At 41.6% G+C, this 19,765-nt stretch overlaps 1 protein-coding gene across 4 annotated transcripts in view; it reads right to left on the bottom strand.

Moving 5' to 3' along the window:
- Window positions 1-19,765, bottom strand: part of ENTREP2 (endosomal transmembrane epsin interactor 2) — a 463,593-nt gene that overhangs the window by 57,447 nt on the left and 386,381 nt on the right. For 2 of the 4 annotated variants that reach the window (XM_058736804.1, XM_058736807.1), the window contains exon 5: window positions 1,424-1,510. The exons of the other annotated variants lie outside the window; for them this stretch is intronic. In XM_058736804.1, the coding sequence (XP_058592787.1) occupies window positions 1,424-1,510 (87 nt within the window). The remainder of the gene's footprint in view (window positions 1-1,423; window positions 1,511-19,765) is intronic. 4 annotated transcript variants of the gene reach the window in all.

The raw sequence follows: 19,765 nt of genomic DNA, 5'->3' as shown, positions 1-19,765 counted from the left end.
AGGTGTTTTCATGTAAAGTGATTTGCAAGTGAAAGTTTTTTAAGTTTATTTATTTAATTTTTTAAATGTTTATTATTTATTTTTGAGAGAGAGACAGCGTGAGCAGGGGAGGGGAGTAGAGAGAGGGAGACACAGAATCTGAAGCAGGCTCCAGGCTCAGAGTGTGATGCAGGGCTTGAACTCACAAACGGCGAGATCATGACCTGAGCTGAAGTCGGACGCTTAACCAACTGAGCCAGCCAGGTGGCCCAAGTTTATTTATTTATTTTGAGTGGAGGAGGGGCAGAGAGAGAGGGAGAGAGAGAATCCCAAGCAGGCTCTGCACTGACAGTGCAGAGCCCAACATGGGGCTCAGTCTCACAAAACCGTGAGATCATGACCTGAGCCGAAATCAAGAGTCAGATGCTCAAATGACTGAGCCACTCAGGCGCCCCTGGAGGAAAATTTTAAAAAAGAAAAAGACACTGGGTCCAGGGCTTGGCTATTAGATGGGGCCATGTATTCAAAAAGCAAGGGGAGGTATGTTGGATGTACAAAGGTCAGTATACACACTCGATTTCCTATCTCTGTCCAATGAGAGGAGCTAGAAACCATGTCACCTCGGTAGCAACAAGCCCTCTCAACACTCAGACTTTGGTTTCTAAATACCATTCTCCAATAAAAGGAATTAGTAAAAGGAACCAGGAGGGGTGCCTGGGTGGCTCAGTCGGTTAAGCGTCTGACTTCGGCTCAGGTCATGATCTCAGGTTTGTGAGTTTGAGTCCAGCATTGGGCTCTGTGCTGACAGCTTGGAGCCTGGAGCCTGCTTTGGATTCTGTGTCTCCCTCTCTCTCTGCTCCTCCCCTGTTCATGCTCTATCTCTCTCCTTCAAAAATAAATAAAAACATTTTTTAAAAAATTTAAAAAAAATAAAAGAAAGAAAAAAGAACAGAAAAAGACTAACAACATAGTAGCTTTAGACACTCCATTGTGCACTTCTTGGAAAGCGATTTAGAATCTTGTGTTGAACCACTCTTGTCATATAACCCTGACTGTGAAGGTCTAGAAACCAATGCTGACCAAGTGTACAAAAGGCCCCTCACGCGGTGCTGCCAGGCACATTTTGGTTAACTTTGATTGGCTTCAATTAGTGTGGTTCATCTCCTCCCACAAAACAATTCTCTAAGGAGACCAAGAGCAGTGGAGTGTTTTCAACTCATGAAAGTACTCTTAATGTACCTCTTTTGCTTAGGAATTGAAGACCAATTAGATTCGAGCCTGCTTAAAAGGAAATCTTTTAGGAATCAATTAGTTGGCCCTATAAATCTACACAGTCATGAGGCCTGGACTATGGGGATCAGATCAAAGCAGTAAATTGTTACTCCATCATTATTTATTGAATTCATTTTGATTATGAAGGACAGTAACCGATTGAGTCATTTACCTGGGTAGGCACCGTATTAATCCACTTGGTGCCTCTCTTGTTATATTCCATGGAGAGTGGCTGCAGAGCCATCTGGAGGGGGTCCAGCTGAAGAGGGAGGTCAGAAGATGAGGGGCTCTGGACACATAAGGTCCTACATCACGGTAAGTACACAGAGGGCCACATCCTCAGGGAAGGGCAGTGAGGTCTCAACAGGTGCAGGGCAGTGGGGAGGAGAGAGGAAACAAGTAGGCACCCCATTACCAAGGCACCACAGAGTCTGTGGGGGGAGAAGGAATAGGGGGAGTGGAGAGGATAAGAGGAACACAGGCCCCCTTGCCTTTCTACAACGTCCCTTATTCTCGCTTAACCAAAATGCTATCTGTGCTGTTGGTGGAGCTAAAATCCTAGAGTCATCCTTGATTCCACTTGTCCTGCACCCCCACGTCCAAATCTTCCATGGTGTCTAGCAAGGTCCCCAGAATCTGTCCTCTGCCTGTCCCTCAGCAGAGTCTTCATCCTGTCCTCAGACTGTTGGGGGCCTCCCAATTCCCCAGGGTCCTCTCCCGCCATCTGCAGTGCCCCCTCTGAGAGCCTCCTTGGCACCTGTTCCTGTCCCTCCAAGAGCCTCCTGGGTACCTTTTCCTGTCCCTCCCAGCTTAAAGTCTGCAAAGGATGCCTGCAGGCAGCTGAACAAAATCTATGCTGCTTCCCTGTCCTGCTGCTCTCTCCATCTTCCTCTCTGCCTCATCGCCATGGGAACATCCTTGGAGAGACCAATATCTCCACAGGCCAACTCTTAGGTAGCTGTGAATTCACCTATGAACATTATGAAGCATTTCCAGGTATTTAACACTTATAATAATGACCCACATTTGCATTACTTTCTAATGCTAATTAAATTTTTAGTTGCTTTAAAATGTCTTGGAATCTCTTACTTAGCAAGTACAAAAAAAGTCGATTACAAGTATTTATAAATGAAAGCTCTACAGTTAAAATTAATCTCTTGATAGCCAGGGTGCCTGGGTGGCTTAGTCAGTTAAGTGTCTGACCAGTTCAGGTCGTGATCTCACAGTTTCTGAATTCAAGCCCCACGTTGGGCTCCATGCTGATAGTGTGGAGCCTGCTTGGGATTCTCTCTCTCTGCCCCTCCTCCACTCATGCTCACTGTCTCTCTCAAAATAAATACAGAAACTATAAAAAAATATTTTAATCTCTTGACAGCCAGAAGGAAGGAAGGAAGGAAGGAAGGAAGGAAGGAAGGAAGGAAGGAAAAGGAAAGAAAGAAAGAAAGAAAGAAAGAAAGAAAGAAAGAAAGAAAGAAAGAAAGAAAAAGAAAGAAAAGAAAGGAAGAAAATGCCACTCATTTAGATGAATGGGGAAATATTCAGGATTCAGAAAATGTAGTAGACCTTATTTCAGGCATTATTTTAAATGGAAAAATAAGACAGTCATAACCCTTCAAGAAAAATCTGCAAATGAGAACTTGTTAAGATTGCGATTTCCTGAATGAAGATATCTGCAGATACGACTTGGTTATAGGCACTGGCCCTGAGATCTGGGATGCGTCCTCACTCCCTAGGAGATCCCTATGAGTCGTTCATCACTTGCGTGTCACTGTTGATTTCATGGAGGATCATTTTTTCCCCGTGTACCAAAATGACAGTTTATTCCTTGCACGACAGGAGAATGGAACTGCAGGGTAACTTCACTGACATGTTACTCAGCTGGCAAGGAAGGGATACACTGACTTCACCAGGAGTCTGTCAAAACTAGACACCTTATACTGGGAGCCCTAATGCTTTGCTTTGTAAAGCAAGAACTTCTCTTCACAGAGTAGTTCAGAAGCAGAATATACAACATGCTAAGGCCTTTCACCTGGCCTGCTTGGGAGAGGGAACTTATGCATCACAAAAAATTCTGTTCTAAGAGTATTATCACTCACGTAGTACATGAATTTGTGGTTTATCAATTTTCAAAGGATTTTTTTTAAGGCAATGACCATAAAGCAGAGTGAGCATAATTTAATTTTTTGGTAATTTACAAAGCAATTTTTTTTTCCACTGGGCCTCAGCTTGTTCTGAGCATGTGTGCTCACTGTCCCATGGCCATGGTCCTGGGTAGCAGGTCTACTTGTCCCCTGCAGATGGCAGTGAGAGCTGGGTGTCCAGAGCTGACTGCCTGGCCAGGAGTCCTGGCTCCACCTTTATGATCTACATGACCTTGGGAAGTTGTTTCATTTCACTGTGCCTCAGTGTCCTCATCTGTAAAATGGGAATAACGATATCTACACCTCACAGGGCTGTTGTGAAGGTTAAATTAGCTCATAAATGTGAAGTGCTTGGAGCAATGCCTGCCACACGGCAAGGTTCAATCAACTCTGGTTGTGATTATTATACATGGCTGGCCATGTGAGTGCCTCCATCCAACTGAAAACACAGGTCCGAGACATAATTTCAGCAGAGGACCTTTACGCCTCATCCATGAAAGCTTCAGGAAAAAATAGCACCAAAAATTATTGGGTGCCCACCCAAGACTACACTTCAGTATTCTAAACTGCTCCTATATTGTTGCACTTTTTGTTCGACTAATGGGGAAAAAAATTTTATGTCTGTCCACTTTTCATTGTTCTGCAAGTTTTCTGTGTCCCCAAAGCTCTGCCCCATGGCTGCTTCTTTGCCGCCCTTTCCCCTAACCCTCAACTTCAAGGTTAAGGGTGAGAGAATGTAGTCTGATTAGAGGCCCAGGGAGATCAAGATGAAGTTAAAAGGAATGGAGGGACTCGTGGGAAATACAAATCATATGCAAAAGTAATTGAAATGATCTCATTAACCTTTGCCTCTTGTGTACTTGGAACTATTTATAACCAGAAATAACATTTCTGATCTGTACTTCACTGATCTTCTAGCATTTCTTTAAAAGTATAGGCATGTCTCTTTTCCTATCTGGCCAGAGGAGACACTTCTCCTTAAATGCCAAAAGCACATTTGTATTAGAACCCAGAATCAGGTCATGATTCTGGAGGGAGAAGAGGAGCCTCTCGAGATGCAAATGAGCAGAGAGAAGACAGAAACCAAGAGCAGCTGGGAGTAGACGTGGACAAATCCACCACTGCTGTGGAGGTTTTAACACCACCTGTGTCAACATGTCCAACAGACAATTAGTAAGGACGGAGAAGAGCTGAACATGCCAGATCTAATACACACATACCAGAACCTGTACCCAACATGATATGTGGGGCTTTTACAAAGACTTGACACAAACTTGGGCACAAAGTGAAGTTCAGCAAACTAACATCAAAAAACATAGGCACATTAGTTACCTGACTGCAGTGCAATTACATTTCTATTAATAAGAGAAGCAAGAAAACCCTCCATATATCTGCACAATTCAGAATACATTGCTAAGAAACTCAAGGATTGAAAAATAATCATAATGAAAATTAGAGAATCCTTGGAACTGAAAAAAAAATGACAAGACAGCAAATTTTGGAGTATGCAGGTAGGACACTAAAATCTTACATACTTATATGAGAAATGAAGAAGGATTGAAGTTTATTAACAAAACACACAATACAAGAAGGGAAAAAAAGGAAAAGGAATTTATAAGGAAGGAATCAATGGAGATGGGAGCAGAAATTATGGAAATTTGAAGAAAGTAACAGTAGACAGGATCAATAAACCTAAAGTTTGTTCTCTGAGGAAAAAAAAACCTAATAAAATGGGTTAGTCTCTGACAAGGCTGAATAACAAAAGAAAGAGAATGAATAAATTACAAAGATGAGAAATTAATAGAGACATAATTATAAGCACAGTACTCACATATCAGTGAATTTAAAATATAATCAAAATGGACAATTCTTCCAGAAAAATAAAATATACTAAGATTATCTCAAGAAGGAGGAATATGACATGAGTAATAATGAAAAATCCTTAATAAAATGTAAGCAAAGTGGATTTTCATAATCATATGAAAACAGTGTGACTGAGTTTTATCCCAGAAATGCAAGAATGGTTCCACTTTAGAAATTCATTACATATATATATATATATATATATATATATATATATATAACAGAATCAAGTTATATATATATATATATATATGAGTGATATACATTCACATTTATTTATGTAATATATTAAATACATATTAGAGTTTTAAGTCTTAGCAAATGCTGTGTCTGAGCATTGTATCTTATTGAGATCAGTATATATATATATGTGTGTGTGTGTTTGTATATTCAAATGTATATGTATATGTATGTATATGAAAACACATGCATACATACTCATCTCAAGAGATGTAGCATTTGCTAAATTTTTTAAAACTCTTTTTTAAATAAATCTTTTAAAATTTATTCTGAGAGAAAGAGAGGCAAAGAAAGAGGGAGAGAGAGAGAATCCCAGGCTCAAACTCATGAACTGTAGAATCATGACCTGAGCCAAAACAAAGAGTCAGATACTTAACCAACTGAAACACCCAGGCGCCCTGAAACTCTATAGTGGTAAACTCTTAGCAAACTGGTAATAAACTGAACCTGGCAAATACTATTTAGTACCAGAAATTTTCAACAAATGTTATTGAATATATTATTCTTAATTATTGGGTTCATTTCCTTTAAAATCAGGAAGAAGACAAGGATGCCTGCTGCCTCAATTTCCACTCAACAACATGTCAGAATACATCAAATCAATAAGAGGAAGTTTAAGAACCACACAATCATTTCAACAGATGCAGAAAAAACATCTGACAAAGTACAACATCCATTCATGCTAAAAAGCCCTCAACAAAGCAGGTCAAGAGAGAACATACTTCAACATAATTAAGCCCATATGTGAAAAACTCACAGCTAACATCATACTCAATGGGGAAAAACTAAGAGCCTTTCCCCTAAGGTCAGGAACAAGGCAAGGATGTCCACTCTTACCACTTTTATTCAACACAGTACTGGAAGTCTTAGTCTCAACAAGCAGACAACAAAAAGAAATAAAAGGCATCCAAATTGGTAAGGAAGAAGTTAAATTTTCACTATTACAGATTACATGATATTATAAATAGAAAACCTGACAGATTCCACGAAAAAACTGCTAGAACTGATAAATAAATTCAGTAAAGTCACAGGATACAAAATCACTGTACAGAAATCTATTGCATTTCTATACACCAATAATGAAGCATCAGAAAAAGAAATTAAGGGGCGCCTGGGTGGCGCAGTCGGTTAAGCGTCCGACTTCAGCCAGGTCACGATCTCGCGGTCCGTGAGTTCGAGCCCCGCGTCAGGCTCTGGGCTGATGGCTCGGAGCCTGGAGCCTGTTTCCGATTCTGTGTCTCCCTCTCTCTCTGCCCCTCCCCCGTTCATGCTCTGTCTCTCTCTGTCCCAAAAATAAATAAAAAACGTTGAAAAAAAAAAATTAAAAAAAAAAAAAAGAAAAAGAAATTAAGAAAACAATCCCATTTACCATTGCACCAAAAATAATAAGATACCTAGGAATAAACCTAATCAAAGAGGTGTGTACTCTGAAAACTATAAAACACTGATGAAAGAAATTAAAGACGACATAAAGAAATGGAAAGACATACCATGCTCATGGACTGAAAGAACAAATATTGTTAAAATGTCTATACTACCCAAAGCAATCTATACATTTAATGGAATCCTTATCAAAATACCAATAGCATTTTTCACAGAACTAGAAAAAAAATATAAAATTTGTATGGAAGCATAAGACTGCAAATAGCTAAAGCAATCTTTAAAAAGCAAAGATGGAGGCATCACAATTTCAGACTTCTTCAAGTTATATTACAAAGCTGTAGTAATCAAAACAGAATGGTACTGGCGCAAAAATAGACACATAAAGAGAATAAAATAGAAAACCCAGAAATAAACCCATAATTAAATGGTCAATTAATCTTCAACAAAGCAGGAAAGGATATCCAATGGAAAAGAGACAGTCTCTTCAACACACAGTGTTGGAAAAACTGGACAGCAATATGCAAAAGAATGAAACTGGACCACTTGCTTACACCATACACAAAAATAAATTCAAAATGAAGTAAAGACCTAAATGTGTCACAGAAAACCATCAAAATCCTAGAGGAGAACACAGGCAGCAACCTATTTGACATGGGCCATAGTAACTTCTTACTAGACATTTTTGCAGAGGCAAGGGAAACAAAAGCAAAAATAAACTACTGGGACTACATCAAAATAAAAAGCTTCTGCACAATGAAGGAAACAATCAACAAAACTAAAAGACAACCTATAGGATAGGAGAAAATTTTTGCAAATGACATAGCTGATAAAGGGTTATTATCCAAAATAAATAAAGAACTTACAAAACTCAATACCCAATAAACAAATAATCCAATTAAGAAATGGTCAGAAGACATGAATAGACATTTTTCCAAAGAAGACACACAGATGGCCAACAGACACATGAAAAGATGCTCTACATCACTCATCATCAGGGAAGTGCAAATCAAAACTACATAGTATATCATCTTACACCTGTCAGAATAGCTAAAATCAACAACACAGGAAACAACAGGTGTTGGTGAGGGTGTGGAGAAAAGGGAACCCTCTTGCACTGTTGGTAGGAATGCCATGTGGTGCAGCCACTCTGGAAAACAGTATGGAGGTTCCTCAAAAAGTGAAAAATAGAACTAACTACCCTATAAACCAGCAATTGCACCACTGAATATTTGCCCAAAGAATACAAAAACACTAATTCAAAGGGATACATACACCTCATTTACAGAAGCATTATTTATAATAGCCAAGGTATGGAAGCAGCCCACATGTCCATCAGCTGATGAATGGATATAGAAGACATAGTATATACATACAATGGAATATTATTCAGCCATAAAAAACGAAATATTGCCATTTGCAATGAATGGATGGAGCTACAGTGTATAATGCTAAGTGAAATAAGTCAGTGAGAGAAAGACAAATACCATTTGATTTCACCCACATGTGGAATTTAAGAAACAAAACAAATTAGCAAAGGGGAAAAAAGAGAGAGAGGCAAACCAAGAAACAGACTCAATTCTAGAGACCAAACTGATGATTACCAGAGGAGGTATGAGTGAAACAAGGGATGGGGATTAAGGAGTGCACATGTCAGGATGAGCACCAGGTGATTAAAATAAAAATGTTAAAACAATGTACCAGAAGTCCTTGCCAGTTCAGGAAGACAAGAAAAAATAAGAAAAATCAGTAATAAATGTCAAGATTGGAAAGGAAGAAGCAAAGTTATTCCCAAACAATATAACCTTCTAAATAGAAAATACCAAACAATACCAAACAGGCAAACTTCTGGAGCAAATGGAGTGAGAAGTAACTGGATGTGAGATCAATGAACAAAAGCACATGGATTTCTCTATATAAAAATCTAAAAATCAGAGGGGCTCATGGGTGGCTTAGTCAGTTAAGCGAACGACTTTGGCTCGGGTCATGATCTTGCAGCTGGTGAGTTGGAGCCTTGAGTGTGGCTCTTTGCTGACAGCTCAGAGCCTGGATGTGTTTCAGATTCTGTCTCCGTTTCTCTCTGCCCCACCCCTGCTTGCATATGTCTCTCTCTCTCTCAAATATAAATAAGCATTACATTTTTTAATCTAAAAATCAGAAAATGTAATTTAAAAATTTTCTACTTTTCCAACAGCAACAAAACTATATGACATCTAGGAACATATGTAACAATAGATGATCAACACTGTATACTGAAATTTATATAATTTTTATTGAAAAACATAACAGAAAGCTAAATAAATGGAGAGATATGTAAAAATGACCATTCTGACCTAATTAACCTAAAAATGCAATGCAGTTATGAACTTTTTTATTTTTAGTATCAGGGGGTGGTGAGAGGAAAGGGAAGGCAGACAAAGGACCAAAAATAGCCCAGACAATTTTGAAAAACAAAGTGGGGGCTTATTCTACCAGATATAAGACTAATAAAGAGCACTTAATATGATGTGGTATTGACAAAGAGGCAAGCCATACACCAATGAAAAAGAAAAGAAACCTCAGATATAGATGTCTTTGAATATAGAAAGTTGACATATGACCATACAAATAAATGGCGCAGGCTGGTGCTGTAGTAACTGATGATTATATGTAAAAAATAAAATTAGATCCATATCTCATAACAAATGCATCATTAAACCCCAGTGGATTAATGAATTAAATAAATGTGAAAAGCCAAGTTTCAAAACTTACAGGAAAAAAAATATAGGATATTTATATGACCTCCAGAGGGGAAAATAATTCTATTTTTTAAAGTTTGTTTATTTATTTATTTATTTATTTATTGCATTTATTTATTTTTGAGAGACACAGAGAGAGACAGGGAGCAAGGTGGGGGGGGGGGGGGGTGCGCAGAGAGAGAATGAGACAGAATCCGAAGCAGGCCCCAGGCTCTGAGCCATCAACACAGAGCCGGACATGGTCCTCAAACCCACAAACCATGAGATCATGACCTGAGCCAAAGTCGCACGCTTAACCAACTGAGCCACCCAGGCACCCCAAGTTTATTTATTCTGAGAGAGAGAGAGAAAGAGGAGAGACAGTGTGAATGGGGGAGGGGCAGAGAGAGAGAATGAGAGAGAGAATCCCAAGGAGGTTTTGCACCATCCGACAGGAGCCTAAAGCAGGGCTCGAACACCCTAATCATGAGATCATGACCTGAGCCAAGATCAGGAGTTGGATGCTTAGCCAACTAAGCCACCAAGGCACCCAAATTTCATTGATTTTATTTATTTATTTATTTATTTATTTATTTATTTGTTTGTTTGTTTTTGAGAGACAGAGAGAGCACAAGTAAGGGAGGGGTAGAGAGGGAGGGAGACACAGAATCTGAATCAGGCTCTAGGCTGTCAGCACAGAGTGCAACATAGGGCTTGAACTCACAAACTGTCAGATCATGACCTGAGCCGAAGTCAGATGCTTAACCCACTGAGCCACCCAGGCACCCCCAAATTTCACTGATTTTAAACTGATACTTTAAATATTCAAATAAGTACTTACAATGACACAATATATACAATATATAATACAGTTGTATTATACATTTTTTAAAATTTTTAATATTTATTTAGTTTTTTTTTTTCACTCAACAAAACATATTTATTTCACTTAACTAACATTTACTGAAGACCAATTATGTCAGGTGTTTTTCTAGTTACTGGGAATATGAAATTTAACCACCATCACCATAACTTGCCCTATCACTATCTTTGTGGAATTTGTATTCTAATTGTGAGAGACTGAAAAAGCAAAATAAGTAGTATGTTTCATGGTGAAATGTGCTATGAATTAAAAGAAAATAAGGAAGATAGATCAAGAGCCCAAGTAAGGGTGTGATTTCAACTTTACCTTAAAGATCAGGAAAGGCAATATTTATTTAGTTTTGAGAGAAAGACTCAGTGCAAACAGGGAGGAATGGAGAGAGAGAGAGGGACAGATGATCCAAAGCAGGCTCTGCAGTGAGAGAAGCAAACGCCAATGTGGGGCCCAAATTCATGAACCTCAAGATCATGACCGGAGCCGAAGTCAGACGCTCAACTGACTCAGTCACCCAGGCATCCCTGAACTGTATTATATTTTATCCTGGGAGAATCAGTTTTTCTGTGCCAGAAGGGAAAATAATTCTTAAATGCAACACAAAAAGGACACATCATTTAGAAAAGAATTTGACTCCATTCAAACTGAAAACTTCTGACAAATGCCATCCAAAACATAACAAAATGACAAGTCACAGACTGCATGCAAGTTTTTTATGACTAAGGGTATCATTTGGAACAAAAGACAAATAACCCAACAGGCAAACAGACAAAACAGGCAGTTCACAGGTGAAAAATACAAATAGGAAATGATCATATAAAAAGTCTGAATGTCAAGAATTCTTGGCAAGGACATGGACCGAGCAAAGACATCTCCTCCGTCGGATGTAAGAGCAGGCAGGTGCAATTTCTTTGCAAGGAAATAGGAAATGTCCTGTAAAAGCGCAGGTGCACATCACTGCACCCTTACAGTATGCATGCTAAAGGAAATCTAGCCCATGAGCGCACGTTGATGAGTGCGTGACTTCCATTCTATTACTGTTGTGACAGCGAAAACCTGAAAACATATTAATGTCTGTTAACATGAACTGGATAAGTGAGTTGCAGAATATTAGGGTTTTACAAACCTATGCAGAAGTTGACAAGACAGAATTAAAGCTACATATATCCACATGGATAAACACCATGATGGTGGGTGAGACAGAAAACTGCTTATGGTACTGATTATGTCACATTTTGGCTACAATGTTTGTTAAGTATCGGAACGTGTATGGGAATGGCAAAACTAACCCTGGGCACCTTCTAATTTCAGACAGAGAGAGTGGGGAGCCATAGCTGGGGCGGGGTCACTCAGCTGGGTTTGTAATAATATATAATAACATGTCTTATTTTTAGAAATATTAGAAGCAAATTTTATAAACCTAATAAGATTGGGCCCGTCTGGATGGTATTCGCTACATTATTCTCAGATGTTCCAATATGTTGAACTTGCTCCTAATGTTTGCAAGGCAGAGGGGTCAGTTCCTGTGCCTGCAGAAGAACAGTGCAGGGTCTGCCTAGGGCATCTCTGTTTGAACAGAAATGACCCTGTGCCTGTTGCTGCTCTGTGTCTGCCTCCTCCTGAGCAGATCATGGTGGTGGTGGGGGAGGAAGCACCAGACTGGGCATGAAAGACAGAAATCTGGATCCACCACCAGTTAGGAGACCACAGCTCAGTCCCTGCATACTCTGGAGCCATTTTCTCGTCTCTGAAATGTAAATGATAAAGTCTGCCTTTTAAGACTTCACTGGAGCTGGGATAATGTGTAGGAAAAAAACAACAGTGTGGTAGATCTTAAACAGACTGGCAAACTAGTTCACAGAGGATGACCACCCAGAAAAGCCCTACTGGGGCCCAATGTAAACTATTATACATTATTCCTCTGCTGAGCGGTTTCCTTCTCCTCCCTTCTGCTCCTAAGTCAAATGCACTCTGTCCTGTGACCCCTGTCAACTCGCCCATTTCCACTGTGGCCCAAAAACATTTTTGTTCAGCCCTGCCAGGATTATGTCATTTCTTCCCCAAGTTTCAGCAACCAGTTGCTTATTGATTTCTGGATCAAATCAAATGCCCTGAACTCATCTTTGAATTCCTGCATCGTCCCGTCTCTACCTTCCCTGTCTTTGCTTTAATACTTTTCATCTTCCCCTACTCACTTAACCTGTCACAAAGACATTTAACAGATGCATTAAGGTGTAACTGACATACGATAAAGTGCACATATTTCTAAATGGGCAATGTGATGAGTTTCGACACACACATACACCTGTGTAGCCAGAACCACAATCGAGACAGTGAACTTACGTCCTGAACTCAAAAGTTGCATCTGGCTCCTTCGTTATAAGTACTTTTGTGCATTCACGTTCCCTTTTGCCATTTTTGTGCATTCCTTCAAATGGCCTCATCATTGAATTATATTGAAAAATTTCCCATACTGCTTATTTTCCTCTTCACACCCTCCTCCTCTGAGCATCCCTATATTAATTTAGAGCCCTGGAAATAACTAAAGGCGTTAGAAATAGCCTCTCATCTCCAACAGTGGTCCCCACACTGTCTCCTCCCGTTCATTTATATCAATCCTTAGCATTTCCACCAGTCTGTTTGCCCCCAGACAAAGCAATAGCGCTCCTCCTGGAGTCCTTGATTTTGTTTGGACACCAGAGTGACTGGGACACTCTTACGAGTGAAAAGGTTGTCTATTATTACTTGTGCTGCGACTGTCCCAGACAGTGTGTTGCTCGCTCTTGTCAGAATGCTCCCCTCAGATCTTTAAATCCAGGCTGTGCTGGCACTGAAGCAATCCTGTAGCAGACAGAGGAAGGAATTGGGCCAATAACTCTTTGTGGTTCCTTACCTGAATGTGCCAAGGACTGTGGGTCCCAGTGTGGGGGTGGAGAGGTATCCACCTGTGTGGCATAGGACCCCAGTCCTGGTGTCTCCCTAAGAAGCTGCATGTAATCCTGCTTTCACCACAACAGCCAAAGGACTCCAAAGGCAGCACATCCCTTGGTGGTGACTCCAGAACATCTACATGATGGAGGCTTGAGGGCAGTAATCTAGGTGGAATTGGGTGGTGGTGGGATCCTGAAGCTGTGTTTACAAAGCACATTGCATCAGACCTTAAAAATGTCTGTTGTCCATTTCAAACAATGGGAGTGCAGCCTATGGAGATGGTGAGGGTCTAAAATACCCCTTGTCACCACTGCTGCTTCCACATCTGCCCCACCAACCACCTCACCTATCAGTCCTGGCTCTTCAAAATTAGGGCACATTCTGGGGCTCCTAGGTGTTCAGTTGGTTAAGCATCTGACTCTTGGTTTTGGCTTAGGTTATGATCTCATGGTTCGTGAGTTTGAGCCCCACATTTGGCTCCATGCTGAAAGTGCAAAGCCTGCTTGGGATTCTCTCCCTCTCTCTCTCTCTGCCCCTCCCCTGCTCTCTCTCTAAATAAATAAATAAATAAATAAATAAATAAATAAATAAATATTTAAAAAAATTAGGGCACATTCCTAAAGTGTGGAAGATGGCTTCCAGTGACCTCCAGGAAGATCACACAGAGATGAGTTTGTAAGCTCAGTTGTGAGCTGTGCTCCCCTATCTGTCTTTGTTTTGGTCTTGCACGCAATATAACTGGCAAAAAATTCTGGAACTTTCTGAAAAGGATGGGTTGATACCCTTAATGTCCACTGTGATGCAGGCTTTTCCCTATCATGATGGTTAATTTTATGTGCCCACTTGACTGGGTTAAGGGATGCCCAGAAAGCTGGTAAAACATTATTTCTAGTGTCTGTGAGGGTGTCTCTAGAAGACAGAAGCATTTGAATCAGTAGACTCAGTAGAGAAGATAATCCTTACCAATGTGGATGGGCATCATCGAATCCACTGATGGCCCGCATAGAACAAATATGGGGAGAAAGGAGGAATTCTCTCTCTCCACTCCTCCTGCTCTTGGATTCTGGTGCACCTGCTTCTTGAGCTTTCAAACTCAGCCCACAGCTTACACCATTGCCATCCCCGCTCCCCACTGATTCTTAGGCCGTTGGACTTGGACTGAATTTTACCAGGGGCTTTCCTGGTACTTCAGCTGGCAGATGACAGACCATGGGACATCTTGGTCTCCATATCTTATAATAAATCTCCATATATCTGTATTTATGTCTATACCTATAACTGTAGCTATCCTGCTGGTTCTGTCTTTCTGGAGAACGAATACATCTATTTTTATAGACATTCAGTTATTTCAGTTAGGGTTAGGTGGGGCCTGTGGTCACATTATCACTGCACCTAGAGCTGGGTGTGCTTGGGATCATTCAGTGACAGAATCCAAAATATTTATCCTATCTTCCTACTCCCTCAGTTTCCCAGGTGCCACCAATTCTGTCCTTATAGCTAACCCACCTCCATCTCCTGTGTATACCTAACACTTTATCCATCAGGCCACTCAGCAAAATAATGGCCCTCCCTTAGGACAGAGTGGAGGATTGAAAATTCTTTTATAATTTAATATTTTTATTTCCTCTCACAGTGGAAATAAGATAGTGCACTGAAATTGCTATTGTGCTTGTGACTTTTTCCCCATTAGACCTGGTGGGAAGAGTCTGCCTTTTATTTATTTCTGCACATCTGATGTCCAACTCAGGCATGAAAAAAAAGATGCTTAAAAAACTCCCTGAATGAGGGGGTGCCTGGGTGGCTCAGTTGGTTAAGCCATGGCATGATCTCAGGGCAGTTGGTTCAGCTCAGGGCATGATCTCACGGTTCGTGGGTTTGAGCCCTGTATCAATCAGGCTCTCTGCTGTCAGCACAGAGCCCACTTTGGATCCTCTGTTCCCCTCTCTCTCCAAAACAAACAAACGTAAAAAAAAAAAAAAACAACACTTCAGGGCACCTGGGTGGCTCAGTTGGTTGGGTGTCTGACTTTGGCTCAGGTCATGATCTCGCTGTTCCCGAGTTCGAGCCCCATGTTGGGCTCTGTGCTCACAGCTTGGAGCCTGAAGCCTGCTTCAGATTCTCTGTCTCCCTCTCTTTCTGCCCCTCCCCCACCTCTCTCTCTCTCTCAAAAAAAAACAAAACAAAAAAATAAAATATTAAAAAAAAACCTTCCTGAATGAATGAATTAAAAACTCATTGATTTCAGAAACATTTACAGAGTGCTGATCATGCCATGTCCTTCTCTGGAAGCCACAGTAAGGCAAAGATACCATTCTGCCTTCACTGAGCTTATAGTCTGGAGAGGGGGCAGGTATTAATAAAGAAATTACACAAATGCATAACTACAATCTGTGATAGCTTCATGGGAAAATAAAGTACAAGGAATTATGAGAATTTAGCACAAGGATGGCCAGGGCTAGTCTGAGGGGGAAGGTGAAAGATGAAGGGTGCGGAGGAATAAGCTCACCAAAATGAGGAGAAGGAATGTTCTGGACCAGAGAGCATTGTGTGCCAAGACTATGGTGCAGAGAGACCCCTGAGGGGTGTCCTGGAGGCTAAAGGAAGCCAGTGTGACTGCAGGGAAGGGGAGAGGCAAGAATGTCACAAAAACTGAAGCCAGAGAGGAGATAATGACTCTGTAAGACACGCACAAGATTTAGAGCTTTGCCCTAAAAGCAAGTGGTGACGCAATCAGTTGTGCAATTTTAACATCGATGTATGATGGTGTGATGCAGGGGACAGAAAATGTACTTGGACCAGGGTGGAGGAGGATGTGATAGTTAATTTTGTGTGTGAACTTGGTTGGAGTGGTGTTTGGATACGAGATCAAACATTCTGGATTTTTGTATGAGGGTGTTCTTAGAGGAGACTAACATTTACATCAGCAGACTCAGAGTAGAGCAGACTGTCTTCCAATATGTTGGTGGGCCTCATCTAATCGGTTGAAGGCATAAAGAGAATGAAAGACTGACCTCTCCAGAGCAAGAAGAAATTCCACAGACTGATGGCCTACAGACCTGAACTGCAATGACGGCCCTTCCCTGGGTCTCCAGGCTGCTGGCTCACCCTGCAATTTTGGATTTGTCAGCCTCCATAATCACATGAGCCAATTCCTTAAAGTATCTGTCTGTCTCTGTGTTTATATATGTGTGTCTATATATACATATATAAATATAAATATAGTGTGTATATGTGTGTCTGTGTGTATAGTATACGTGTGCATGCGTGCGTGCATGTGTGTGTACTGCTTCACACATCTCACTGGTTCTGTTACTTTGGCGAACCCTAATACTGAGGAGATTTCAGAGCTGAGCAATGAGATGGCCAGAGGAGGAAGGCAGGAGAAGTGCTGAGCAGCACAGACTGCTAGATGAGGCTGGTGACCATGAGTTTAAGGCATAAGGCACAGGGTTCGTGGCAAGGTCTACGGGTCTTGCTGGTCAGGGTGCAGTCATGGAGAGAGAACACACCATCCAGGGAGTATGGGCCAACCAGCCAGAGAGGAGCTAGGAAAAGTGAGTGCAGGAGGCCTGAGCACTGGTCCCTGTGTCCTTGAGATGGTGAATATGTCTCAAGGACAGGGAGAAGGGTGGTGTTGCACAGTGGAGTCCAACTGAGGCCAGACAGCAGGCTTGGTGGGAGTAGAAGCTGTACAAGCAAGCCCAAGGTGACAATGCCTGGGCTGGAGAACTGGGGTGCCCTGCCAAGCCTCCCTGAGGGGTGGCTGGGTTCAGGGAAAATACCAGGTTGTGTAGTGACCTTGGAGAGGGCTGTTGGGCTTGTGCAGAAGGTGGGTTCTGGAGCAGGGAGGTTAAGAGCATGAGATGCCAGGGCTCTGCATGAGGCATCTCCCTGAAATGCCATGTACTTTCCCCAGAAAGAGGAGACTTTGGGGGAAAACCACTGAAGGGAGGGACAAAGGCAAGGGACTGGCACCACTGAAAGTGTCCTGCTCCCCAGCAGTGAGCAAGCCCCTCTGGGGCCTGCATTCTCCATGCCTGGGCCTTCATTTAACTGACTGCATGAGGAGGTATAGGTGCACCTGCAAGCCCATCCACCAGTCCTGAGTGGGGCTACAAGTGCCAAGAGACACTGGGAGGACACTGCTGGAACCAGTCCAGCAAGGCCACCTGCCTGGGAGGGGACTTCTGTGAATATCACTCAAAATACTTCTACCTCAAATGTTGAGTATCCTGGACCTTGTTTTAACTCAGCAGGTACAGGTCAGTCACAGCTCTCTTGGGTGGAACCTCTGATCCATAGGATTATTCCAAAGGGCATTTAATTGTACTGATGCTAAATGGATCTGTAACTGCAGATGTCCCACAAGACTCGGTATTACAGCCGTGCACAGAAAGTGATGCCACCAGATCGGAGGGTGGCAAGGCAGGCTTCCAGTGGTGTTGGAGGGGACAGAACATGCCACTCAGGGACATCATGACATGAGTTGTGTTCAGTGGCCAGGAGAACTATTTCTAGACATCCCCTTGCATGGGTCCCATGGTTGCTAGTTTAAGTGTGATAGTACCTCATCTCTGAGAGGATCCCACCTGACCAGAGGGACTCATTGGTGTTTCCCTTAAGAATCCAGAGGTGAGAGGAGCACCTGGGTGCCTCAGTCAGTTAAGCGTCTGACTCTTCATCTTGGCTCAGGTCAGGATTTCATGGTTCATGAGTTCGAGCCCCACAATGGGCTCTGCCCTGATGGCATGGAGCCTGCTTGGGATTCTGTCTCCTTTCTCTGTCCCTCCCCAGCTTGTTTGTTCTCTCTCTCTCTCTCTCTCTCCCTCTCTCTCTCAAAATAAATAAGTAAATAAACTTTAAAAAAGTCCAGAGGTGAGAAGAAAGCTATACAGAGATATGATACATCTGCCTTACTCTATGTAGCTGCCCAGTTCCAAAATGGAAACATCACATTTAGCAGGTGTGTGTGTGTGTGTCTGTGTGTGTGGTGTTGCACAATGCCAGTCCATGCTGTGACTTTTGTCACAAAATGTTGACCATTCACTTATCCTCAGAATCATTTTTATTTCTTTAGCATGGTTAAGAACTTACTGAAGATTAGATACTAAATGATGAGTCCATTTTCCAAGTCCCTAGGTGTTTTTTTTTTTTGGAAATTATCTTGTCACCCTCCCCACCCCCCATTTTTTTTTTTACGTTTTTAGAGACAAAGATAAACCATCTGTAAGATAAGACAAGAAAGCACATAAATTCAATAACTGATTTCTTGGGAATCTTTTATCTCCTTGTCCATTGATAATGTTTCTTTGGGTAATTTGGTTTCCTACGGCTCAATAAATTAAATCCAGATAGATGAAGCAAGAAATAGATTTTTAACTCTGTTCTGAATTAGAATTATATCATTATAATAAAACCATAATGACATTCTGGGATCTAGGAAAGAATTAAAGCTGGGATGGATATCATATCAGCATATGATGAAGCATATTCTACCAGTTAACAATTCTGATTTTTGTAACCTTTTAAAAATTCTGTTAATACTGATCAGGAAATATGTCACAATCTTGTGCTGGGTTTGGCTTGGCAAAGGCAAACATCACACTACTAAAACATCCTTTATCATTTATTTTATCATCTTATCTTACAAAAGCCTTGATATTATTTTATCAGGAGAGGGGATCTGTGTAGACTTCATCTTTAGGTAAAATTGCCCACCATTGTCTAATGCTTTGGAAAAATAGCTTCTGAAATCCTAATTTTCAGTCCCTTTTTACAGATTCATCACATTCATCACATTCATAATGTGATGCCCACAGCCAGGTCCTGTCATCAGGGAGCTGAAACTTGAGTCTTGGAGAACTAGACCCTCTGAGGAGTGCTGCCCAACACTGGACTTGTTCAGGGACCCCTGCAGAGCCATCTGACCTCACTCTACCCACACAATAAGCTGCTGGACAACAGGACGGTCCATGACTCTGGTTCTGCAATCCTGGGATCCCTGCATGGCACAATGGAGTTCTAGGTCTCCTCTGTGCCTCTGTCCTTTGCCCTGCCCTCACTCCTATCAGGGTGGAGCAGTAAACTTTGGTAGGACATGAGGTGTTACCTGTTACCCTACCCGGCAATCAATACCCTAACCGAGAGGCTTGTGTGCCCCCGGGGGTTCTCTGCTGAAGAACAAGAGAATCCAGGAATAGGAGTGGTCAGGAAGGGCAGGAAAGAGACCAAGGGACAGAGGGCTTCCAGGCCTCCAAGCCATAGAAAACAATCTTAGGGGTGAGTGAAGCAGTGTCTGCGTCATTTTCTGGATTCCAAATATATTCTTCATTAGCCAGGAAGAAGACTGGTTTCTGTTCATTTTC

This window comes from Neofelis nebulosa, chromosome 7 (assembly GCF_028018385.1).
Source record: "Neofelis nebulosa isolate mNeoNeb1 chromosome 7, mNeoNeb1.pri, whole genome shotgun sequence".
NCBI classification, from domain to species: Eukaryota; Metazoa; Chordata; class Mammalia; order Carnivora; family Felidae; genus Neofelis; species Neofelis nebulosa.
Note: the sequence above shows the minus strand (reverse complement) of the source record. Positions and strands in the feature narration are given on the sequence as shown.